We start from the raw sequence: 27,673 nt of genomic DNA, 5'->3' as shown, positions 1-27,673 counted from the left end.
TGTAGGTACACTCATGGTATTGCTAAAACTGTAAATACTTTTGTAATTTCTATTTGGTGGTAGCCCTTACTTTGAAAATTTTTGATATTATTGTAACTGTATATTGGGAATATTGATTCCATTTCTTTGTAAGTTGCCTGGTTAACCCCTGAGGAACCCACTGATGTGGTAGAAACGCGTCGGATATACCAGAGCAAGGGCATGTGCTATATTGCCAGGGATTTATAGGGCGTAGTCAAAGGGATATTCCGGGGCAGGGGTCGCTCTTTTTAGGGCGAGTACCCCGACAGTCCCTGTGGGAGCAGGAGTAGTCCACACTACATCTCCCCGATAGGGAATTCTAGGGTGATTTATGCACCATTGTGGGACCCTGCTCTCCTCATTATCCCCCATATGGACATATTTCCATCCATTGTGGTCTGTTCTATATATTTTAGATCTGGTGTCAACTCCAATTACTGGCTTTTGTTGTGGGGCCTGTGCTAATGATTGGTTTTAGACCTGTCTGATTAAAAGTTATACTTTAAAGTGTGTACCCCTCTGTGAATCATTGTACTCTCTGGTACTCAAAGTATTCCCCTAAGTGGACATAACTGTGAATTACTGGTTTTTATCTAGTCAAGTCACAAAAGTTTGGCTCTGGCAGTGATAACATCTCCATGCCCCTGCAAGGATCAGTCAGCATCATTTACTACAAAGCATATGGGTGATGGTGCATACTGACATGTCTGTTACCCCCTAGCATTAGAACCTCAACTGCAATATAGCCTATAGGTACAGGAAAAGTATTAAAAGTGCGATTACAAATCTTACTGCATGTTACAACTGTACATGAAAAGTTCTCCAAAAGGTGGAGCTGTCCTATTCTAATGTAGATTAAAAAAAGCAGCTAGATAAGTCGTATTACTCTCCAAAAAAAATAAACACTACTGGACCACTAAATAATAAAATGGTGTTTAATTTTGACAAAAAAAAAATATGTCAAAGTTAAAAACTGTTGTGTGATCTGTATTATTAATTAATTGATTTTAATAGAAAGGTGTTATTTCCTGATCTCTAGGGAAAACCTCCCAACAACAGCCTCCTGATCTCTGGGGAGTGTCCAAACAACAGCCTCACAAAAATGTGCAAAGAATGTGGGACGATCCACTGTAGAGGTAGCCGGAGGGCTTACCTCTGCTTCCCTGGTGTCTGTGGATCTGTCATTGATAGATCCTGGCTGGACTAAGCTCCATCAATGGATCGCAGAGCACACAGATCAATGGAGTTCAATAGATCTGTATGAGGAATCTAATGATTCCTCCTAAAAGTCCCCTAAGGGACTAATAAAAAATGGTGTAAAAAAAAATGTTTTAGTAAAAAGTTTAAAAGACGCAAATTAACCCTTTCCATATTAAAAGGTTCAAATCACCCCCTTTTCCTATATAAAAACCATGTAAACATAATAAAAATAAACATATGTGGTATCACTGCGTGTGTAATTGTACGAACTATTAAAATATAACATTAAGTATCCTGTATGGTAAATGATGTAAATGTAAAAAAAAAAAAAAAAAAAAAAATACCAAACCACAGAATTGCAATTTTTGAAAAAGTTGAAAGCGATTAAAAAGCCAGATCAATACCAAAATGATACCGATACAAAAAAAAAATAAAAGATTTTGGAGCAAAAAATAAGCCATCGTATGGGAAAAAAAATAAGCTACATGGGTCAGAAAAAGACAAAAAAAATGGAAAAAAGTTCTGTTTTTTTTTTTTTTTTTTATTCGTAAAATATGTCGGAAACTATACAAATCTGGTATTGCTGTAATCAGGCCGGTCTACAGTATCAAAATAACATGTTAGCTCAACCACAAGGTAAATGGCGTAGAAAAGAAAACCATCAAATTAGCAAAATTATCTTTTACCATTTCAATTTTACTTCACCAATTTTATTTTTCTGTTTCGGAGCATACGGTAAGTTATGAAAGAATTAAAAGGTATCATTATAGTAGGTAGTTATGGCTATTATAGGGTGAGGAGGAAAAAATGAGTGAAAAAGCAAAAATTGGCCCGGACAAGTGGATCGTCATGAGGAACAAGTAGATTTAGCTCCATTTTAGTCCCGTGGACACTAAGTTTTTTTATAAAATTTCCACACACCTGCAGCCATAACTATACAAGCAATGTAATAAACAATATATAATGAATGCAAAGATGGACATAGGATAAATGGAAAAAAAATTCTATAAAAAAAAAAAAAAATACACTTTTTAACCGAATTAGTACGTTCAAAATCCCTCTATTTTGCGGACCTATAACTTTTCCATTTTTTAGTATAAGCGGCGGTACGAGGGCTAATTTTTTGCGCCGTGATCTGTACTTTTTATTGATACCCCATTTGCATACATACATACATTTTTATCAAATTTTTTTTGGAATAAAATGTTACAAAAAAAGCAGCAATTTTGGAATTTTTTTAACGTTCACCGTACGGATCATTAACATCATATTTTAATAGTTCTGTTATTTACGCACGTGGAGATACCAAATGTTTTATAATTTTTTAATTTTTTGGGGGGGGGGTGTAAAATGGGAAAAAGGGACAATTTACATTTTTATTGGGGGAGAGGATTTTCCAATGTTTTTAATTTTTTTTTTACACTTTAATAGTCCCCATAGAGGACTATTTATAGCAATCACTTGATTGCTAATACCGTTCAGTGCTATGCATAGGGAATAGCCCTGATCAGTGTTATCTTCTGCTTTGGTCTACTCGATCTCAGACCAGAGCAGAAGACCTCTGGAGACGGCCGGAGGCAGGTGAGGGGACCTCTGGCTGCCATGCTGGATGATCGGATTCCCACGGCAGCGATGCGAGCAAACCGATCATCCATTTTAATGGCCGCACTGCCGCAGATGCCGTGATCTGTATTGATCACGGCATCTGAGGGGTTAATGGCACACATCAGTGCGATCGCTGATGTACACAGTCACCGGCGGGTCCCTGGCTGGCTGCTGATAGAAGCCGGGCCTGCCACGCATGACCCGAGCATCGGTCCTATGCTTGCGGTCATGTACAGGACGTAAATGTACGTCCTGGTGCATTAAGTACCACTGCACCAGGAAGTACATTTACATCCTGAGTCATTAAGGGGTTAAAGTAAAATGATTCTGGTAATGTTACAGTTGTGTGTGTGCGCGCTTTACAGTCACAGCAGTACTTACAGTGCCACCCTCTAGAGCTGGGTGGTTCAGATGTACATGTGGATTTCGGAGATATCCATCTTTATATGGCTCATCTGGAAAATGATAGGCATTGGCTCTTCTGAAATACGGTCGGTCAAGGGGGAGGTTAAACTCACCATGTAATACCTAAACAACAGATAAAAGAGAGAAGATACTTATATATGATGCACCACTAGTCCCAGGCCCATGTTTCTAATAATCACCTTTTAAGAATAAACTGGAACATCTGACCAAACAGTCTGACTAAACCACTTGTCGGCCGACCATTGACTTAACTAGTACCTGTCATTGGCAACAGAAATTAATATGTTATAGATTAGCCTATTTGAATTTGTTTCCTAATATACTTCTTACATTTTTTTTTGTACATTTGTGTGTTAAACTAACCCCTAAAAGGTTGGCCAACAGGGGTCCTCCTTCCGGCCCTGCCTGCAGTCCTGCTTGCAAAGTGTCTCCTGTAGCAGCCTGGCAGAGACAAGTCAGGAAATGCAGATGGGATCTCAGCGCAGCACAGTGTAAATAGTGTATAGAGCTGAATATTTCAGCTCCCTTTCTCTTTGAGCTGAGCTAGGATGTAAAGCCATGATGCCTTCATTGCATAGAGCTGAATATTGTGCTAGATATTTCAGCTCCCTTTTGCAGCAGCTGGGCAGAGTTTACACACAGCAGAGTTCAGTGCAGAGCTGAGGGGTGTCTGTGCAGTCTCAGCCAATGACAGCCCATGTCACACTGAACTGCTCTTGGCTGTGTGCAGCAGAGTAAGGGTGGGTTCACACCACGTTTTTGCAATACAGTTCCCGTACCAGGTTTTTGAATGAAAAACGGCTTCCTCAAAACCGGGCTAAACTGTATCAAAACGTGTGTACAAATTTGAATCCGTATACGGTTTGAGAAATTATGTCTGGTTGCATCCGTTTTTTTAAGAAAAAAAAAGTATAAATTTTTAACTTTTCATTCCAAGTTTCACTTGTTTGATTGAAATTCCAAGAAAAAACTGTGCAGTGTCAAACTGTATGGTGAAAACCGGATGGGACCGTACGCACATACTGTTCCGTACGGTTCCCATTGACTCCCATGCTACTAAAAAAAAAATTTAACGTTTCAATACGGTTTTTCACCCGGACCAAAAACCGTGGTAGGCTACGGCTTTGGGTACAGGAAAAAGACTGACAAAACCGTACAGGATGCAAAACGGACACAACCTGATGCATCTTTTGGCATATGGTTTTCAATGGAGAGTCAATGCACACGGTTTTCAATACAGTTCCGTACAGTTTTCAAATTGAAAACGTATACGGTAACTGTATTGCAAAAACGTGGCGTGAACTCAGCCTGAGGGAGAAAGTTCTCCCCTGTAGTACATCAGATGAGGTCTTGCCTGCTGGGGAACACCCCTTCGCAGTTTGTGGAGTTGGCTGGGAATGAGCAAAAAAATACAGAACAATATCAACGTAGAAAACTAAAAAAAAAATTATAATAATAAAAATAAAGGCAGGGGTGGTTTGTCATGATGGGAGGAGTGAACTGTGAGGATAAAAAAAATGTATCAAGCTCATGACAGGTACTCTTTAAGGGCTCGATCACACTGCTGTCGTGCTCAGGTAATGGGAGCTCCATTGGCTGGTCCATCAGAACGATGGGAGATAAGCAGAAAAAAAAAAAAAGTGTATGTCCCATATTTTTTTTCCCCAGTAAAATACAAGATCCCCAATGTACCCCATTCAAGACCATGTGGTCCACCACGACCTGGTGGTGTCAGTTGGGCTCGAACCCTCTTTGGGCCTGTTCGCCGCACACGCACAAAAAAAAAAAAAAAAAAAAGCTTTTGGGATGGTTAAAGGTGTATTCCCATCTGGAACATTTATGGCATATCCAGAATATGCCATAAATGCCTGGCAGTCATTTAACAGTCAAAACTGTCATACATTAATCAGAATTCCAGACTAATTTTTGGCTGCTGCAAAATTATGTGCAAAGATAATTTAAAATCCTACTGACAGAAATTAATTAATAAAACAAAACAAAAACATCAACAATCCCTTTAGGGCATGCTGTGACCATCTGCCTCTGTATGCAGAGGCTTTCAGTCTTCGCTTAGCGAGGGCCGTGCTGGGGTCATGAATACAATGGCTTTTAGACAAATGGTCCAGCATTTCTTTGTGCCGTTTAGTATAATGGCCTAGCGCACCTGGAAACATTTTGTGAAGACAGATCCAAGATAGTATTATTAATAAAAAAAAGTTCATACCATAATTTCTTAAAGGGGTTGCCCACTTTTTATTGTTTTCGTTATTTATAGAATAAGGAATCTTACACTTTCTAATATACATGCATTGGCATTTTGATGACTTTATTCTTTCTGTTGTAACCCCCATCTCTGTACAGTAGAAGGGAATACCACACATAAAATTCTTGTGTAAATGCAACCATTGTCTGATAGGACTCATCATACTGTCATGTGACCTAACACACACACAATTCATAATCCAAGCATATAAGAAAACTATTATTTCCTGTTCTATACATAAACAGAAAAACAATAGAAAGTGGACAACCCCTTTCATGTAATATATATATATATATATATATATATATATATATATATATATATAGGCTTTTAACCAGAAAAATCACTAAATGCAACATGCCTTTCTATAATCTTCTAGCTGAGACTCTGCAACTCCTGACGGATAAACCACAGTGACAAGTTCTTCTCTTCCTGGTAACATGAAATGAAATGGTTCTGCCACACGAATGGCGGTTCCTTTCATATATTTCATCAGGCACCTCTCCATGTCCGCCAGCTGTTGTATTAGTTTGGTTACAAGGATCTTTTGTACCCTGCTCAGGAAAAAAACAAAAAACAAAATAATAGATGTTTTTTCTAGGACTGCTGTAGTTTCTCTCTCTCTTCTCTTTCTGGAGATATCTGCACTCAGGCTATATTCAGACGAGTGTACTAGGGATGCTTTTTTTGGTATGTGTATTATGGCATCAAGTCCCTGTCTGATTGTGGGTCTAGTGAAGCACCATTGATCCCTATGATTTCTTCAGTTGCGTTGAGTAGAGCTGCAGGCAGACCATAACTTTCAGCCATAATATGGACACAAAAATTAGGCCACTTTTTAATTGTCTGAAACTAGCCTAAGGGTACGTTCACACGAACGGATCCCCAGCGCGTATTAAGCTGCGCATCCCCCGCTGAAGGAATGCTGTATGGTTCCTTTACAGGTACCTACTAGGAGCGGCAATCCGCCGCTACGAGCAGGCACACTGCGATGTGCGAGTCGCCGCGCGCATGCGCAGTACACTTGCACATTGTGGCTACTCTCGGCCTAGCTCAAGGAGCAGGGGGAGCGGCCGCGATGTGTGCGAGTACACCGCGCATGCGCGGCAACTCACACATTGCAGCAGTGTGTCTGTTTGTAGCGCGTAAGGCCGCTCCGAGCACGCACATCTAAAAGGCACCCTGTAGGGGTCTTTGAGTGGTGGATCTGCAGCGTAAAATATGCTGTGGATCCGCTCATCTGATTGTACCCTAACATAGTATGTCAGTGAAGGGCTGTAGTGTAATCTGTAGGTTCATTAATAAATAAAATTCTCCAGTAAAGGCGCTTCTCCCATAAAATGGTGTTCTTTATTTCATAGTCATACACATAACAGGAAGAGTAGTAGCACTTTCAACGCCTTACGGCGTTGAAAGTGCTACTACTCTTCCTGTTATGTAAAGGAATATGACATAAATTACACCATTTTATGGGAGAAGCGTCTTTACTGGAGAATTATATTTATTACTGAACCTACTGCCATTTGCCGACTTCCTGGGAGGATTGGGTACTCTAAGGCTGCTGACCTGCTCTAGTGACATGCTGTGGTAGATGTTATGCTCTGAGCATAACCAACTCTGGTAAGCGTAAATGATCTCCAGTTTCCTTTCTACTTGTCAATCATGATAACCAACTAGGTTTGGGCTCCTCTTTCTTTTGTCTTTTCAGTTATACTGTAGTGTAATCTGGACATTCAACATTCTGTATATGTATACTGACCTGTCCCACGTCTCCTCCGCGGGAAAAGACACAGCCATATCCATAGGCAACGTGATGTTCACAAGATGATGACACTGTGTGTTGTATTCCATTGTCGGAGTCACTGCCGTAGAAGACGTAGACATTTCAAACATGGGGCTGAGGTTCACCACCTGCTGCTGACAATCAATACAGAATGCATTTCAGTTGTTCGTCTGGTAAATATCAAAACAGTCTAATGGAAAACACCTATCACATATATATATATATCTCGATCAGCAAACACAATGGCGTAGCATTCCAATTCAGTGCAAAATGGTCCTTTATTAATTCATGGCTCAAATTTCATGTGTTTCATGTGTTTTATTATATTTCAGAATGCCTTGCAGGAAGCGTACACTCTGTCTTCTGAGCTCCACCTTGCTCTGGAACGTACACTTTATATACCGGTATGTATGACAGAGGGTCCGACAGTACAATAAATTGAAAAGAGGAATTCACAGACCTGTTTCAGTTGTTATTTCTTCATTTATTTTCAAGTGGTATATTTTCAAGCAGCATTATAGCATATTTGATTTATTCAGAGTACGGAGCCATTGCGCCCACGTCCATAGCCAAGCCTGAAGCAAGGACCCTCTGTTATACATATATCAAATCTCATGTGATATCGGAGACATAAATCAATAAAAAATAAAAAAAATAAAACACTACTCTGAATTAGAGTTCTGCGCCATTGTGTTTGTTAAAGGGGTACTCTGGTGGAAATATATATATATTTTTTATATATATCAACTGGTGCCAGAAAGTTAAACAGATTTGTAAATTACTTCTATTTAAAAATCTTAATCCTTCCAGTACTTATTAGCTTCTGAATGCTACAGAGGAAATTATTTTCTTTTTGGAACACAGAGCTCTCTGCTGACATCACAAGTACAGTGCTCTCTACTGACATCTCTGTTCATTTTAAGAACTCCAGAGTAGGAGGAAATCCCCATAGCAAACATATGCTGCTCTGGACAGTTCCTAAAATGGACAGAGATATCAGCAGAGAGCACTGCACTCGTGATGTCAGCAGAGAGCTCTGTGTTCCAAAAAGAAAAGAATTTCCTCTGTAGTATTCAGCAGCTAATAAGTACTGGAAGGATTAAGATTTTTTTAATAGAAGTAATTTACAAATCCGTTTAACTTTCAGGCACCAGTTGATTTAAAAGAAAATAGGTTTTCCACCAGAGTGCCCCTTTAATTTCTGTGGATCGTGAACGAGTCTGGAACGTGGCATGGCCCATAAATTGCAATTCACTTTTAGCAGCTTGACTTGAATTGTGCCAAGTTTTTTTTTTTTCGAGGATCCACTTGTAGATTAGCAACACACTCTGACTGCGAAAAAATTGAAAACCACGCCCACTTTTTGATAACTTGGCCGAAAGTGGTAAATAGGGTGAAAATATTTTGCCTCTCAGTTATAAAAAAGTGATATGCCTCCTACTTTTTCCCCTAAATTTACACTGAACTCCAATAGTACATGAGTACAATAATTCATTACATCTTGTTAAAAAGGGAAATTTCCCCCACATTTATATTCTCACATGAAAAAAAACATAGCATTCATCCATGAACCAATCGATTCCCCAAACAAAAGGGGCTACAATGCCCTGCAGACCACCAATGCCTCCACTCATCATTGAAAAGCTCCAGGAGAATAATTCATATTACGTTGCATTCCAGTTAATGTTCTTGAATCCCACATAACAGCAAAGGACAAATAAAGAGGTGTGGTAATAACAGCTTATGCTTCATACCGTATCCTGGAACTTTTTCTCTTTCTTTTTTGAAGATCTCCGTCTAGATTCATCATCATCACTCCTGGAAAAATGTAAAACCATGTCTGAATTGTGAAAAAATTGTGAGTAACATTATTACGGAAAAATACATGACGACATTAGGCTCACTGGATATAGCTGAAGACATCTTTATAAGGAGAACTATCCGTCAGGTCACCGGGTGATGTGTTGACTCCGGTGTTAGGCCATATATACAACGAAGAGCGGCTGACGTGGAAGACCAGAGATTCAGACAGCTTAGAGGACAGATTACCAAGCTCTTTTGCCAAGGCCTTCTTACAGGAGGATTCTATGTAAGGAAACAAAGGATTTTTATTTAAAAGGAGTATTCTGGATATATACATCTTATCCCCTATCCTTTGGACCTCTGCAATCTCTGTGCAGCCCTCGGCATTCTGTACCGATCGCTGCCTCCGAGACGGGGAAGTGACGTCACAGTCACGTCCCCTAGTGATGTCACGCCCCCTCCATTCATGTCTATGGGAGGGGGCGTGGCGGCCGCCACACCCCCTCCCATAGACATGAATGGAGGAGGTGTGACATCACGGGGGTGGGGGCGTGGTTGTGGACGTCCCCGTCTCGGAGGCAGTGTCCGGCACAGAATGCCGAGGTGGCGGGGGTCCTTAGCGGCGGGACTCATGCCATCATACATCTTATCCCCTATCCTTTAAATAGGGGATAAGATGTATAAAGTCAGAATACCCCTTTAAATTCCTGAAATAAATAAGAGCGCTAAAGACACAATTTAGATCTGCAGTTCACATGCACCATTTATAAACTCTGAATAAAACGCTAAGCCGTGTGGTCCAACTTTTATCCACCACTTAGATACATGCTAGTACAGGCAGCAAAGACAATGAGGTTGTCTGAAATCCACTGTGCAATCATATTTCCGCTCAGGCCTCCGCTTTGTCCCTCCTCCATGATTTATACTGAAGCTCTACAGCTAGCAACGGCAACCTTTAGCAATGCAGAGGTTTTGGACTACATCTCCCATGATGCTTTGGCAGACTGCCCTATAGGCTCAGACTGTCATGTTGAAGTATAAGCCCAGCACATACACAACATGAAGTCAGTGCATAGAAATTCACTTACAACAAGTACAAATCAGTTGAATGTATCATTGGCCCTTGTGTGTATGTTCTTTTTGTGTCTTAAAGGGGTACTCCACACCCCTAGAAATCTTATCCCCTATCCAAAGGATAGGGGATAAGATGTCAGATGGCGGGGGTCCCGCTGCTGAGACCCCCCCGTGATCTTGGCTTCAGCACCCACCTGCACGGCTTTCACCTCACACCGGCAACGCTGGAGGCTTCGGATCCCGACCACAATGGCGGAAGAGCGTGACGTCTCTACTCCGCCCCCTCCCATAGACTTGCATTGAGGGGGCGGGGCGTGACGTCACGCTCTTCTGCCATTGTGGTCGGGATCCGAAGCCTCCAGCGTTGCCGGTGGGAGCCGCAGCCGAGATCCCGGGGGTCCCCAGCAGCTGGACCCCCGCGATCTGACATCTTATCCCCTATCCTTTGGATAGGGAATAAGATATCTAGGGGTGTGGAGTACCCCTTTAAGGCGCATGCGGAAAAAAAAAAATGTATACATCAAAATGAAGACAACAGCCAATGATAAATTGATAAATCCCCCCCCCCCTCGAATGCCTATAAAATTACAATAAACAGACTAGTACAAAAAAAAGTGTCTTCCATAACCTTTAAAAATATTGTAAGGTATTACCACTTAACCCCTTAAGGACACAGCCCATTTTGGCTTTAAAGGGGTACTCTGGAGGAAAACTATTTTTTTTTTTTTTTTATCAACTGGTGCCAGAAAGTTAAACATATTTGTTAATTACTTCTATTTAAAAATCAATCATTCCAGTATTTAGCTGCTGTATGCTTCAGAGGAAGTTGTATAGTTCTTTTTAGTCTGACCACAAGTGCTCTCTGCTGACACCTCTGTCCATGTCAGAAACTGTCCAGAACAGGAGAGGTTTGCTATGGAGATTTGCTCCTGCTCTGGACAGTTCCTGACATGGACAGAGATGTCAGCAGAGGGCACTGTGGTCAGACAGAAAAGAAGTTCAAAAAGAAAAGGACTTCCTCTGGAGCATACAGCAGCTGATGAGTGATGAGTACTGGAAGGATTAAGATTTTTAAATAGAAGTAATTTACAAATATGTAATTTTTTGGCACCAGTTGATTTAAAAAAAAAAAAAAAAATACATTTCCATGGGAGTACCCCATTACGCCAATTTTATTTTTGCATTTTTGTTTTTTCCTCCTCGCCTTAAAGATCTTTGATCAATTGAAATAAAAACATACCATCCGCTGTTGCCAAAGGAAAAGACAGACTTAACCCACCACGTATCCTAAAAATTATTTCTGGAGCTTCTGAGATAACCTATGGAGTTAAAAAGAAAAAATATATTTCAAAACACAAAAAAAAAGTAACTGTTACCACATTAAAGGAGAACTCTGCTGCTGGAATCTGTATCCTGTCCCTCAGCCCCAGTCATCTTCTGGTTTCTGTTGTCCAACACATCACACTGCGCTCAGCTAATCGCAGTCCGCAGCATTGTCCTGCCTCAGCTGGTAAAAGGCTATAACAGCTGTAAAAGACCCAGGCCCGGCCTTCTTCATGGTGCATGGGCCCATTACATCACACTGCCACTCAGCCTATCACCTGAGGCAGAGTGTGATCAGCTGTACGATGCCTATCAGTGTAAAACTGACAGGCATAGGCATACTACAGTACAGTAGACATACATGTGAAAAATGAAAAAAAAAATTATATTATATTAATATTATATCATTATTTAATATCCAAGGAAAACAATGATACATGTCCCCCATACAGCAGTGTGCCTTTAGCAGCTGCAAAACTAAAACTCCCAGCATGCCCCGGACAGCCAAAGGCTGGACCATTTAAATGAGTACCGTATTTCAGGATTTTTTCCTAAGCCCTTGGGCCCATGATGCCAAGTTGTAATATGGTCTAATACATGTCTATTTCACTTATTTTATATATTTGTTGTCTCTGACCTTTTCCAGCATTCCATTTTGGCCAGAGATAATGGGGGAGGTTTATCAAATTCTGTGCAGAGAAAAAGTTGACCAGTTGCTACCAATCAAATTGCTTCTTTTATAAAAAAAAAAAAAAAAAAAAAAAAAAAAAAGGCATCTGAAAAATAAAAGAAGCAATCTGATTGGTTGCTATGGGCAACTTGGCAACTTTTCCTCTGCACAGGTTTTGATCATTTTCCCCATAAAATGTCATAAGTCACATGGTCTCCAGGGGGCGTGGCTATGCTGTAGTGGGTGGGTGGATAGCATTACCTGAGCAAATTCATCTCACTCTATTATCCACCCACCCACTGCAGCATAGCCACACCTCCATGGTGCTTATGTGACTTATGACATAATGGGGGGAGATTTATGAAAAGCTGTGAAGAAAAGGAAGGCTGGGTTCACACCACGTTTTCTTAAATACGGTTCCCGTATACGGTTTGGAGGAGAGGGGCGGGGCTTAATCGCGGCGCCCGCACTCAGCCGTATTCGGGAACCGTATTTAATGCAAGTCTATGAGCCGACCGGAGTGAACCGCAGCCTCCGGTTGGCTTCGTTTTCGGCCGTATGCGATTTCCCGACCGCAGGCAAAAACGTGGTCGACCACGTTTTTGCCTGCGGTCAGGAAACCGCATACGGCCGAAAACAAAGCCGACCGGAGGCTGCGGTTCACTCCGGTCGGCTCATAGACTTGCATTAAATACGGTTCCCGAATACGGCTGAGTGCGGGCGCCGCGATTAAGCCCCGCCCCCCTCCTCCAAACCGTATACGGGAACCGTATTTAAGAAAACGTGGTGTGAAGCAAGCCGAAGAGTGGTGTAGTTGTCCATAGCAACCAGATTGCTTCGTAAAAAAAAAAAATAAATTAACAATCCTCTTATAATGAAATAAATCATCTGATTTAAAAGAAAAGCATATTACACAATATTATAACTTGGCATCATGGGTTCAAAGGCTGAAGAAAAAAAACTGGAATACCCCTTTATGGTAAGGTCACAAGTAGTGCATTCGCAGTGTATTTGACGTTGACAGTCACAAGAGCTAAACTACCTGCCAGCGGATTTCCTGCTGACCAGCGGCTATAAGCAGGCAGTGTGGGGGGCTGGCTATCAAAGCTGTATTTCCCGCATCAATATAGACCAACATACAGCGTGTAAGGCCGGTCTATTGTGCGCTTTATTTATCAAAAGTCGCACGGCTCTTGATAAATTCTGCACACGGACTTTGGGATCTACGGTTTAGACTGTATTTAAACCTGCTTCAGTATTGTCTGACATTTCAGTGTACTTTCGCTGATGCAACTTTTCGCCGAAAAGTCGACATTGATAAATTCAGCACCAATGCATTTTCCCGTCTAAAATCGACTAGAATGCATCATGTTCTAAAAATCCTCTAAAGCAAAAGTCGCAAAAAAGTCTCACATATTTAGACTTTTTTTCTCCTCGTCTTCTAAAATTCATTACTCTTATATTTCTACTCACAGACCCATACGAGGGCTTGTTTTTGTGTGACCAATTGTACTTTGTAATGAAATCTCTCATTTTACCCTAAAATGTATGGTAAACCCCCCAACATTTTCTAATTTGGGGGGTGGGGTTAATTTTTACGCTGTACACTTTACGGTAAAAATGACACGTTTTCTTTATTTTGTAGGTCAATAAGATTAAAATGATACCCATGGTTACATACTTTTCTATTATGTACGGCTTTTAAAAAATCTCAAACTTTTTTTTTTTTTACAAAATCAGTACGTTTAAAATTGCCCTATTTTGACCACCTTTAACTGTCATTTTTCCATATATGGGCATGTGTGAGGGCTAATTTTTGGCGCCATGATCTGTAGTTTTTTTAGTACCACTTTTGCGTATATGTGACTTTTTGATCGCTTTTAATTCATTTTTGCAATGTGATGTGACCCAAAAATTTATATATATATATTTTTTTTTACATTTTACGCCGCTTACATTTATGCCATTTGGACATTTACACATGCGGCGATACTAAATCTCTTTTTTATAATTTTTTTTTTTTTTTACACTTTTTTGATGAAAAGGGGTGATTTAAATCTTTATTGGGGGGAGGGGCTTTTTCACACTTTTTTCCTACTTTAAAACTTATTTTTACATATACTTCTTTAGTCCCCTTAGGGCACTATTTATAGCAATCATCAGATTGCTAATACTGTTCTGTGCTATGCATAAGCAGTTTTGTTTTCACGCTGTACACTTTACAGTAACAATTACATGTTCTTTATTCTGTGGGTCAATACAATTAGAATGATACACATGGTTTCATACTGTTCTATTACTTTTAAAACATTTTTACAAAATAAGTTTGTTTAAAATCGCCCTATTTTGACCACCTATAACTTTTCCAATTTTTGTGCCATGACCTGTCATTTTTTTTAGTACCACTTTTGCGTGAGGTGACCAAAACACAGCAATTTTGAACTTAACGTTTAAATGGGCACTGTCACCAACTTTATTTTTTGATATGTTGTAGTACTTATGTACTACAACATATCTCTAATATACTTTTATTTTTATTTATTTTTTTATTAAAATTGTTTAATTTACATTTGAAAACCAGCCACTAGGGGTCTCCCTCCTAGTGGCCGTCTGCAGCCTGGCGTGACGTCATGCCTGAAAAAGGACCGATGCAGCCGGGCATCGGTCCTTTTTCATTCAGCCTGTGCTCACTCCCTGCCTGTCAATCAGACAGGCAGGGAGCGAGCGCATTGGCTCCCCGGCCACTCCTCCCGCACATCGCCGCCTCCGCTGTCCCTGCACGCCCGCTGCCAGACTCTGCAGTAAGTGTAATGGGGGGGGGGGGGTGTTGTGATGTAGGGAACGGGGTATGGCGCGGCGGGGGGGGAGGGAGACGGAGGGGATAGGCTAACTAATAGTTTATCTACACAGGGTGCCTCCAGCTGTTTCAATACTACAACTCCCAGCATGCCCTGACAGCCAATAGATGTCAGGGCAAGCTGGGAGTTGTAGTGATGAAACAGCTGGAGGCACCCTGTGTAGATGAACTAAGGGCGGAAGTCCCCCCCAGCAGGCATCAGTGAAGTGGTGCCTTGCTGGGGAAGTCTGCCTGGTAGTGAGCACACTGCCAGGCAGACAAAAAGCATTTTTAATATAATAAAAATTAAAATTAAAAGCAGGGAGGGGGTTAGGGATAGATTGGCAATAGGCAGGGACAAAAAAAAAAAAAAATAGGATGGTGGGAGCTACCCTTTAAGTCGTTCATTTACGGGATCATTAAAATTTTTCAATAGTTCGGATATTTACGCCCACGGTGATACCAAATATGTTTATTAATTTTGTTATTACGCGTTTTGGGGGTAAAATGGGTGATTTACCTTTTTAATGGGGAGGGATGGGGAATTTTTTTACATTTTTGTAAACTTTTTTTTCTTATAGGCATAGCACTGATCAGTATTATTGGCAATCTTCTCTGGAGAGCGGCGGAAGCAGGTAAAGGAATCTAAGGCCGCCATTTTGGATGATCTGATCCCCGCAGCGGTGCCGCAGGCGATCCAATCATCCAATACAATGCCCACATTGCCACAGATGCCGTGATCTGTATTGATCACGGCATCTGGGGGTTTAAAGACAGACATCAGCGCAATCATTGATGTCCGCTATTACCGGCGGGTCCCTGGCTGCTGATAGCAGCCGTGACCTGCAGTGCATGATGCGAGCATGATCCCTCTGATCCCCTGTGCCATTTTAGCCCCCCTCTGATCCCCCTGTGCCATTTCAGACCCCCGCATATGAATTGTACCTCTTTTATCACTTCCTGTGATGTCACACATATATAAATAATTATACACAGCTGGTATTTTTTGCAAGAAAGGTGGTAACCCTAGCAGGCATCCCATTGCATTCTCTCAGTGACCGACACCTTCTGTAGGACACAGGCAAACAAAGCAACCATTGCTTTCAATGGACATGACGGGTGTCACAGCCATTCACTGCAGCATCTTGGTCATTGGCTCAATCAGCCTGGTCACGGCAGGAGTGGTTGTTGTGCAAAAAAGTTGCAAGTCATAAATCAGAGCATAAACTGTGCACCTAGAAAAGCACACCCAGTAAGTGCCCACTGCAATCACCAGCGCAGAAAGCCATATATAGAGGAAAACCACCACATAAATGCAGAACGTGCTGTACGCCGCAGCTATGCAAATATATAGCATCGCCTGCAGTATATTCCAAGCTATTGTGAAAACATTCATTTAGGCTGGGATTACACTTGGCGTGTTTGTCAAAAAAAAAAAACACAGAGCTCGCAACGGGCACATGTTGGGATGGAATCAATAGGGTATATACGAAACGCCAGACATCCTTTTATGGTGTTTTTATGCTATCCAATTTGTGGGATGCTGAGTTTTTTTTTATTTTTATTTTTTATTTTTGGCGCTTTTCTTCCCAATTTTTCAATAGAAATCCTTGAGTCACATGATGAAAGAATCCCATGACTTGTAATGAGAAAAGCAGGGGGGAAAAACCAAAGGAAAAAAAATGGCAAATAATAATTATACACATTGGGAAAGATGTATTAACCTGTGCAGCGGAAAAGTTGACCAGTTGCCCATTATTTATTGTTGTCCTTAGTGGGATTTGAACCCAAGTCCCCAGCACTGCAAGGCAGCAGTGCTAACCACTGAGCCACCATGCTACTCTCAGCATACATCTGCTATGCATGGTTGCTAAAATGGACAGAGATGTCAGCAGAGAGCACTGTGCTCATGATGTCATCAGTGTTCCAAAAAGAAAGGAATTTCCTCTGTAGCATTCAGCAGCTAATAAGTACTGGAAGGATTAAGATTTTTTTAATAGAACTAATTTACAAATATGTTTAACTTTCTGCCACTAGTTGATTTAAAAGAAAAAAGGTTTTCATCGGAGTACCCCTTTAATTTGCCCAAATTATAGAGGTAACCTCCTTTAGTATGTTCAGAGGAAGGGCAATACAGTAGCCATGGATTCCCTACAGGTTTCCTCCCCTCTGGAGGTTTTTCCTGTCCTAAGTGTTACCGTACACTCTTTGTGAGTGATGGGAGGTTAAAAAAATACCCCTACACAAACATTTTAATAAATATAGTTCCTTTTTTTTTGTAAACCATTCTTTGATTCTTTCATTCCTTGCAAGCAGGCAGAAAAAGAGCAGCTGTGAGAAATGGCAGGATGCAAAGCAAAGTTTGGCTGGGACCGATTTTGGGTGTGTTCTGGCCGATTAAAGGAGAACTATGGCAAAAATGTACTTCTCCCCTATGCATTGGATAAGAGATAAGAAGCTGAACGTGGTGGGTCCAACTGCTGGAGCCCCCCTGCGATCTCCGGGATGAGACCCGGCGCTCAGTGAAAAGCGTGTGCTGTAGACGACACTAACTTCATTATTTTCAATGGAAGCTCCGAAAAGTCCAGAGTACAGCACTTGGGCATCTTGGGCACATAGAAATGAATGGAATGCATGCTGTGTACCTGGGAGACATGGCAAACCTTCTTGTGAGTATAATAAAGATGGGAGCCTATGCATCCTAACTAGACAGAATGGTATCCCTTAAGTTTATTTGACTTTGTGTAAAGGTCTCCAAAGTGCTGCTCTTGCCTAAGTGTACAATCCAGTGTGGGGTATGTGCAGGGCCGTAGTTGGAAACCACAGGGCCCAAATGAAAATAATTTCCCTGGACGCCCCCCAGACTGCTTTCTCTTAGGCTGCATTCACATTACGTTTTGGCACCACGGCTGCTGGGTCCGGCTGGGAAATTTCAAAACCAGGAGCTCCCATATCCCAGCGGGACCAGCGCTGGAACCCAGCCAACCGGTGTCAGATAATGCCTCTGGTCGGCTCATTTATGCCCCATATCCAGTTTTGTGATCGAACCTAAAACCATAGTATACCACGGTTTTAAGTCTTGTCAAAAAGCCGGATACAGGGCAAAAATGAGCCGGCTGGAGTCACTGTGGGAATGGGTTTTGGCGCCGGGTTATGCAGCCTTAGTGCCTAAACATAATGTGAATGCAGCCTTACGCTGGAACTCCACTGAGTTTTTATTTTTTTTGCAAAAACGCCGTAAAAAACGCCAAATCTCTCGCACGGTGTTTTTTCAGTGAAAAAACGCCATGTCCAGATGTTAGCTGCAAGTCAATAGTAAACTGCAAAATGCCAGATTCGCCATGTTGGTTTTAAATTTTGCGTTTTTGCAGGCGGTTTTTATTCTTTTTTGGACTTTAACAATCCCAAAAAATTATGGAGACACCTTTTTTATTAAAATTTCGTAGGGTACCATAAAAAATGTATAAAAACGATACAGTAGTGATGGAAAAAATTGTATATAACGAAATTTATCTTTTTTATTACGAAATGTTTATTCATTTTTAAACAGGGATCAATTTATGTGGGCGGGTAGGGCACTAAAAATGTAGCCGACAATAATGAAAATGTAGTGTGTGTGTGTGTTTTTCCCTTTTTTTTTTTTAATTGTTCCATGATGGGAGTAGTAGTACCTGTACTAATTGACAGATCGCCAGGGTTTGTTGCGATCCTCTTGTATAATGTATAGATGCGGCGGCCGCTCTTCTATGGTCCCCTGCCCTGACGTATATATACACATATTCCTATTTCCCGCAGAGAGCTGTGATTGACCAGCTGGTTCCAGCCAATCAAAGCTCTCTGTGAGAAATCGGAATGTGTATATATACGGCCGTGCAGGGGACCATAGGAGATCGCCGGCCGCATCCATACATTATACCGGAGGATCACAGCGGGTGTCAGGAGTGATACCCGCTGTGATCTTTCCTTAACTACAAGTACTACTACTCCCAACATGGAGTACACTCTGCTCCATGCTGGGAGCTGTAGTACCTGCATTAATAGACAGATCGTAGCAGGTGTCAGAAATGACACTGTAGTACCTGCAGTTAATGACACATCACAGCGAGTGTCACTACTGACACTCACTGTGATCGTCCTGTCTATAGCAGAGATTGAGCAGCTGTATACATCGCTCGCATCCCTGCTCTGCTCTGTACTCCGGGCCGGCCACTCATTCATTCATATTTTCCTCAGAGCTGTGATTGGCTGCAACCATCTGGCTAATCACAGCTCTGGGCAGAAAATATGAACCGCCAGTGATGTGAATAGAACATCACTCAGAGTACAGAGCAGAGGTGCGAACGCTGTATAGAGCCGCATCTCTGCTATATTATAGACGATCGCATCGGGTGTCAGACTGAAATCCGGGCGATATGTCTATAGTATAGGTACTACTACTCCCGTCATGGAACAGTGTGTTCCAGGCTGGGAGTAGTAGTACTACACAAAAAATGTGGGGAAAAAAAAAGAGAAAACAGTTACACACACTCTATAAAAAAAATGTTTTAAATTTTGTTATAAAAAATAAACATTTAGTTAAATACATTTTTACATCCCTACTGCATCCTTTTTTTTTTATTAATTTTTTTGGTACCCAACTATTTTGTAAAATGGGGCCAAAAAAGCCAAATTCCACGCAAAAGGTAAAAACGCATTTTTTCTGGCATTTTTATGCCACAAAAATCGCAGTGGAATCCTAGCCTTACAGAGTTTTATGCCCAGAAATGGTTGGCTACACACTTTGTCAGTAGATTCTCATCCCATATATAAAGACGGGGAGATTCATCAAAACTTGTGGAGAGGAATAGTTGACCAGCTGACCAAAAAATACCAGTAATGCAATGGCCGGTATTTATCCAAGCCCGCATGTGCTATGATATGCAGAGAGCGAGAGGAGAGAGAGCTAACCCCGCCCCCTCCCTCTGCCAGCTGAGCTCTGATTGGTGGACACTTCTTCCTCACACACACAGGCCTGTCATGTGCTTGCATGGAGCTCAGCACACTCAGCAAGGAAGATCCCGGTATGGATTTTTGCTCCCCCACCCTCCGAGTCAATAAAAAAAAATTAAACTTACCCGTAATGGGGGTGGTCCGGGCCATCCTTCCTTCCTGTAGTGTCCGGCGGCATTCCGGGTGGAGGGTGAACCGGTACGGGCTGTCCTTCTCCGGGGTCATCTTCTCCACTCCGGGCAGGCTCCGGCCTAGTACGCTGCATAGACGCCGCTACGCCGTGACGTCAGGTGCGTCGCTGCACACGGGCGTCACTGCGCAGCGGCGTCTATGCAGCGTACTAGACCGGAGCCTGCCCGGAGTGGAGAAGAGGACAGCCCGGACCGGTTCACCCTCCACCCGGAATGCCACCCGAAACTACAGGAAGGAAGGATGGATGGCCCGGACCACCCTGGCAGGTAGGGGGAGAGAAGCGGGTGGTGGTGGCGGCGGCGGCCTATGGCCCTGCAAAAGCCACTGCAGTGCATTGATTTAAAGCGCCCGCTTTAAATAAATGCTCTGCAGCGGTGTCGAGGGGGGATAAATAGCCGATAACTTATACCGATATTCCGGTATAAGTTATCGGCTATCGGCCCTAACCTCCACCGATTATCGGTATCGGCCCTAAAAAAACAATATCGGTCGATCCCTAGTCCGCGGCACTATAAACCCTTTAGACACGGCGTTCAACTAAAGTGAAAGCATGTCGGGAACTGTTCGGGATTTCGCCGCGGCATCCCAAACAGCTTACAGGACAGCAGGAGGGTCCCTACCTGCCTCCTCGCTTTCTGATCGCTGAATGACTGCTCAGGGCCTGAGATCCAGGCATGAGCAGTCAAGCGGCAGAATCATCGATCAGTGGTCTCTTATGAGAAACCACCGATCAATGTGAAAGATCAGTGTGTGCAGTGTTATAGGTCCCTATGGGAGCTATAACACTGCAAAAAAAAAAAAAAGTGAAAAAAAAAAAGTGAACATCATTTAACACCTCCCCTATTAAAAGTTTAATCACCGCCCTTTTCCCATAAAAAAAACACAGTGTAAATAAAAATAGAAATAAACATATATGGTATCACCTCGTGCGGAAATGTCCGAATTATAAAAATATATTGTTAATTAAACCGCACTGTCAATGGCGTACGCGCAAAACAATTCCAAAGTCCAAAATCGTGCATTTTTGGTCACTTTTTATATCATGAAAAAATGAATGAACGATCAATAAGTCCTATCAATGCAAAAATGGTACCGCTAAAAACGTCAGATCACGGCACAAAAAATGAGCCCGCATACCGCCCCATACGCGGAAAAATAAAAAAGTTATAGGGGTCAGAAGATGACAATTTTAAACGTATAAATTTTCCTGCATGTAGTTATGATTTTTTCCAGAAGTAAAACAAAATCAAACCTATATAAGTGGGGTATCATTTTAATCGTATGGACCTACAGAATAAAGATAAGGTGTCATTTTTACCGAAAAATTTACTACGTAGAAACGGAAGCCCCCAAAAGTTACAAAACGGCTTTTTTTTTTTCAATTTTGTCTCACAATGTTTTTTTTTTCCGTTTCGCCGTAGATTTTTGGGCAAAATGACTGACGTCATTACAAAGTAGAATTCGTGGCACAAAAAATAAACCATCATAAGGATTTTTAGGTGCAAAATTGAAGGAGTTATGATTTTTTTTAAAGGCAAAGAGGAAAAAACGAAAATGCAAAAACAGAAAAACCCCGGGTCCTTAAGGGGTTAAATGTCGACGGATAGTTTGCGTTGACACTGATGACTCCCTGAGCCTGCAGGACAGCTTGAATATCTTTGGAACTTGTTTGGGGCTGCTTATCCACCATCCGGACTATCCTGCGATGACACCTTTCATCAATTTTTCTCTTCCGTCCACGCCCAGGGAGATTAGCTACAGCGCCATGGGTTGCAAACTTCTTGGTTATGTTGCGCACTGTGAAAAGAGGAAAATCTAGATCTCTGGAGATGGACTTGTAACCTTGAGATTGTTCTCTTCTCCTCTTTCTGTTTTCCATGCTTAGTGTGGCACACACAAACACACAATGCAAAGACTAAGTGAACTTCTCTCCTTTCTACCTGCTTTCAGGTGTGATTTTTATATCGCCCACACCTGTTACTTGCCCCAGGTGAGTTTAAAGGAGCATCACATGCTTGAAACAATCTTATTTTTCCACAATTTTGAAGGGGTGCCAGTAATTTTGTCCAGCCCATTTTTGGAGTTTGGTGTGACACTATGTCCAATTTGCTTTTTTTCCTCCTTTTTTGGTTTAGTTCCAATACACACAAAAGGAATAAACACGTGTGTATTGCAAAACATGTTACTGCAATCCTTTTCTGTGAGAAATACTTCATTTTCTACAAAATTTCAGGGGTGCCAACCAGTGCTGTGGAGTCGGAGTCGAGGAGTCGGCATCAGAGGAAATTTTGGGTGCCTGGAGTTGGAGTCGGCAAACAATGCACCGACTCTGACTAAATAGTTACTGCAATGCCACCCACCCAAAGTCAGTGTCGAAAGATAATTTTCAGCCCTAAAAATAAAGTCTGACTTAAGAGCCTCTATGAAAGAGGATCTGGCAGAGGCAATTCTCTTCCTTAGAACTCTACATTGAATTGATTTGCATCTGCTAAGCCTATAACTACATTTCAAGATTAATATAAACCATTTCTAGGTTTTACAGATTTTGTTTTTGGTTCATATAGATAAGCTTTGTTTTTTTTGTTCTAAAACAACCAAAAGTCTCTATGACAACGCACCATTGCTCTCAGACACGGCCGCCACTACCTCCGCAACAACTACTTCCGCCCATGGTCCGCATGCACCACGGAGGTCCCCGGCTACCAATAATCTGTCCAACACTTTTGTACTACACTGGCATGTCATTCCTGCATGTCACCACCCGGATTGTATTCTCATCTTGATTCTAATTGTCTTTATTCATGCTAATGTTGATTATTTGTTTTTTCTCCAAGTGATGCTTCATTCACTGCATTGTAGTTTGGCCCCTCTCCCTTTTATTTTGGAGCCAAATGTAACTGTATTTAACCCCTTAAGGACCCGGGCTTTTTCTGTTTTTTTTCCCATTTTCAATTTTTCCTCCTTAACTTAAAAAATCATAACTCTTTAAAATTTTCACCTAAAATTCTATATGATGGCTTATTTTTTGCGTCACTAATTCTACATTGTAATGACAGTCATTTTACCTCAAAATCTACGGTGAAACGGGAAAAAAAAAATCAATGTGCGACAAAATTGATGAAAAAACACTATTTTGTAAGTTTTGGGGGGCTTCCGATTTTACGCAGTACATTTTTCGGCAACAATGACACCTTATCTTTATTCTGTAGGTCCATACGGTTAAAATGATATCCTACTTATATAGGTTTGATTTTGTATCACTTCAGAAAAAAATCATGAATACATGCAGGAAAATTTATACGTCTAAAATGGTCATTTTCTGACCCCTATAACTTTTTTATTTTTCTGTGTTCAGGGCGATATGAGGGCTCATTTTTTGTGCCGTGATCTGAAGTTTTACTGGTACCATTTTTGTTCTGATCAGAGTTTTTGATCAATTTTTATTCACTTTTTTTGTGGTATAAAAAGTGATCAAAAATGTGCTATTTTGGACTTTTGAATTTTTTTGCACGTACGTTATTGAACGTGCGGTTTAAAAAGCGGTATATTTTTATAATTCAGACATTTCCGCACGCGGCAATACCACATATGTTTATTTACACTGTTTTTTTTATTCTTGGAAATGCCAGGTGATTCAAACTTTTATTAGGGGAAGGGATAATTCAAAGGGTTAACCGCTCTGAAGGGGGTGTTCCCCGAAACGCGTTATCCTGTTTAATTTGCTTTATTCTCAATAAAGCGGTCCAGCTTTGTTCCACATCACTTCTCTGATCGGATCCTTCTTTTCCACACTGGAAACCACAGGATTTTTTTTGCATCATTCCATGGTACTTTCTCTAGGTTTGGCAAGCCCTTTCCTAAACCCTTGGCTCGGCAGCTGTCTCCAGCATTGTTACCCTGCTTGGTGGGTTGATAGACGAGTTTTCCCACTTGCTCCAGGTGAGCACCCATTACCTACAGGCAACCTGTGCCCACCTGCGTCTATATCAATCATTCCTTCTTTATTTGCGGTAACACACTAGGCGCCCCCTGCCGGTCTTTCCTTTTCTCTTCAAATACATATTCTACAGACATGATGGGAGTTTTAGCTTTAAAATAGCTGGAGAGCCACTTGAACCAAGGTTATTGGTGGGGGTCCCAGCATTTGGACCTCCACCAAAAAAATGGGCTGCTTATTCTAGAATGCCCGGGCCTATTTCTGATTCCAGTCCAGTCACATATCATTGTGTATTCTCTTGACTGTCCCATCAGTGCTGTAGTCACCGATATCTTTGGGACATGTATGTTGCCTTTCTTTCCTTCAAGGAATGTATAAAATACATGTGCATATTAATACAGAGGAGTCGGAAGTACAAAAAAACTGAGGAGTTGGAACATGATTTATCTACCGACTTCACAGCCCTGGTGCCAACATTTACGGCCATGACTGTATGTGCTGTAGACCTCACTGCCAGACTCCAAAAGGTGAGGGTTAACTTGCCGACGCTGGACTGGTACGTGACGGACATGGGCGGAGCTTCCATTTATGTCACACATACATAATTAAGCAAATTAGCATGGCCAGTATTTATTTTTTGCAAGAAAGGTGACGACTAGAGATGAGCGAACTTACAGTAAATTCGATTCGTCACGAACTTCTCGGCTCGGCAGTTGATGACTTTTCCTGCATAAATTAGTTCAGCTTTCAGGTGCTCCTGTGGGCTGGAAAAGGTGGATACAGTCCTAGGAGACTCTTTCCTAGGACTGTATCCACCTTTTGCAGCCCACGGGAGCACCTGAAAGCTGAACTAATTTATGCAGGAAAAGTCATCAACTGCCGAGCCGAGAAGTTTGTGACGAATCGAATTTACTGTAAGTTCGCTCATCTCTAGTGACAACCCTAGTTCAGACAGATACACCAAATGCTGATAGTAAATCCAAAAGATGCTTTATTTTTGCGTCCATAAATTATAAAAGCTGCTTCAATGATGTCAGTGTGAACACTGGGGGAGATTTATCAAAACCTGTGCAGAGGAAGAGTGGTGCAGTTGCCCATAGCAACCAATCAGATCGCTTCTTTCATTTTCCACAGGCCTCTAAAGAGGCCTGTGGAAAATGAAAGAAGCAATCTGATTGGTTGCCATGGGCAACTGCACCACTCTTCCTCTGCACAGGTTTTGATAAATCTCCCCAACTGCTCTTAGCAGGAATGGTTGGATTCTGCAATAGGTAAAGGAATCCCGGCACTCACGATAAATGCTTGAATCACCTCAAGTGTTTATTCACATCAAAAGCCTGGATGGAACAGGGTAGTGACACGCACCACCCAGGCTTTTGATGTGAACAAACACTTGAGGTGATTCAAGCATTTATCATGAGTGCGGGGATTCCTTTACCTATTGCCGATACTTACCTGTCCACGAGCACCGCACTACCTATATGATCTTTCTACCTATACAGTTATGACCGTAAATGATGGCACACCTGAATTTTTCCTGAAGTGTTTCTCACAGAAAAGGATTGCAGTAACACATGTTTTGCTATACACGTTTATTCCCTTTGTGTGTATTGGAGCTAAACCAAAAGAGGGAGGGAAAAAAGCAAATTGGACATAATGTCACAGCAAACTCCAAAAATGGGCTGGACAAAATTATTGGCACCCTTTCAAAATTGTGAAAAAATTATCAACAATTTCAAGGTTACAAGACCATCTCCAGAGATCTAGATTTGCCTTTGTCCACAGTGTGCAACATTATCAAGAGGTTTGCAACCCATGGCACTGTAGGTAATCTCCCTGGGCGTGGACGGAAGAGAAAAATTGATGAAAGGTGTCAAGGCAGGATAGTCCGGATGGTGGATAAGCAGCCCCAAACAAGTTCCAAAGATATTCAAGCTGTCCTGTAGGCTCAGGGAGCATCTGTGTCAGCGCGAACTGTTGACATTTAAATGGGCACTGTCATGAAAAAATTTTTTTGATATGTTGTAGTACTCAAGTACTACAACATATCTCTAATATACTTTTATTAAAAAAAATGCTTTTAAAACATTTTAAAAGCAATTTGAAATTCGGCCACTAGGGGGCGCCCTCCTAATGGCCGAATGCAGTGCGGAGTGACGTCACAGCAAAATTCCGACTGATTCCGGCAGGGCATCAGTTGAAATTTTGCGCAGGCGCAGTAACAGCCAGGGCTGCGCATCTGCTTCCCACACTCGCCGACGGCCCTGCTGCAAGGTGCGGGCGGCGCGGGGGGTTGGCTGCTACAGCAAGGTGCGGGGAGTGCTGCTCTAAGGTACGGGGGGGATGGGGGGGCGCTGCTGCAAGGTGCGGGGGGATGGGGGGCTCTGCTGCAAGGTGTGGGGGGATGGGGGGCGCTGCTGCAAGGTGCGGGGGGATGGGGGGCGCTGCTGCAAGGTACGGGGGAGGATGGGGGGCGCTGCTGCAAGGTACGGGGGGGGGGGGGATGGGGGTTGTTTGGGTTTACTTACCGAGCGGCAGGAAGAGTCTCTCCCGCACCCGTCCCTCCCGCATCGGCTCCTGGCTCACTCCTTCCCCCATGAAACTCCTGTCCTGGGTGCCTCCAGTTGTTTTACCACTACAACTCCCAGCATGCCCTGACAGCCAATAGATGTCAGGGCATGCTGGGAGTTGTAGTGGTGAAACAGCTGGAGGCACCCTGTTGGGAGAACTAAGGGCGGAAGTCCCCCCCCCAGCAGGCATCAGTGACGTGGTGCCTGCTGGGGAAGTCTGCCTGGTAGTGAGCACACTACCAGGCAGACTAAATGCCATTTTAAAAATAGTAAAAAAAAATAAATAAAGGCAGGGAGGGTGTTAGGGATAGAAGGGCAATAGGCAGGGACAGAAAAAAAAAATCATGATGGTGGGAGCTACCCTTTAATTGAAATGAAAGTCTATGGCAGGAGACCCAGGAGGACACCACTGCTGACACAGAGACATAAAAAAGCAAGACTACATTTTGCCAAAATGAACTTGAGTAAGCAAAAAATCCTTCTGGGAAAACGTCTTTGTACGCACATCATTGTACTATTTACTGAAAACGGAATGAGGCCTACAAAGAAAAGAACACAGTACCTACAGTGAAATAAAAGCCCCCAGAAATGGATGGCAACAAAGCGCTGGAGAGTTCTGAAGTGGCAGCAATGAGTCCAGATCTAAATCCCATTGGACACTTGTGGAGAGATCTTAAAATTGCTGTTTTTTTATTTTAGAGGTGCCAAGATTTATGGCCATGACTGTATATGGTTGGAGACCGGGCCCCTTGTTTGTTCTGGACCACATGGTTACTTTTTGGGTCCATGATATTCTGACAGTCCTGGGGTGCAGACCTCTGATCCAGTTGTCTATGCTGTCTGGGATAGCTAGAAAATCTATTGTTATAAAACAGTGATCCCCAATCTGTGGCCCCCCGAATCTTCAACGCACAGCATGCTTTAACAACTGGGCTGTGCAGTTCTCCAGGCATGCTGGGACTTGTAGTTCTGCAACCGCAG

At 42.2% G+C, this 27,673-nt stretch overlaps 1 protein-coding gene across 2 annotated transcripts in view; it reads right to left on the bottom strand.

Moving 5' to 3' along the window:
* Positions 1 to 27,673, bottom strand: part of UFSP2 (UFM1 specific peptidase 2) — a 66,873-nt gene that overhangs the window by 37,718 nt on the left and 1,482 nt on the right. The window contains exons 2-7 of one of the 2 annotated variants that reach the window (XM_056559840.1): positions 11,416 to 11,494; positions 9,203 to 9,383; positions 9,053 to 9,116; positions 7,275 to 7,432; positions 5,877 to 6,069; positions 3,208 to 3,354 (exon numbers count right to left, since the gene is read on the bottom strand). In XM_056559840.1, coding sequence (XP_056415815.1) covers positions 3,208 to 3,354; positions 5,877 to 6,069; positions 7,275 to 7,432; positions 9,053 to 9,116; positions 9,203 to 9,383; positions 11,416 to 11,494 — 822 coding nt within the window. The remainder of the gene's footprint in view (positions 1 to 3,207; positions 3,355 to 5,876; positions 6,070 to 7,274; positions 7,433 to 9,052; positions 9,117 to 9,202; positions 9,384 to 11,415; positions 11,495 to 27,673) is intronic. The other variant, XM_056559843.1, reaches the window with a different exon arrangement.

The sequence above is a fragment of the Hyla sarda genome, chromosome 1 (assembly GCF_029499605.1).
Source record: "Hyla sarda isolate aHylSar1 chromosome 1, aHylSar1.hap1, whole genome shotgun sequence".
NCBI lineage: Eukaryota > Metazoa > Chordata > Amphibia > Anura > Hylidae > Hyla > Hyla sarda.
Note: the sequence above shows the minus strand (reverse complement) of the source record. Positions and strands in the feature narration are given on the sequence as shown.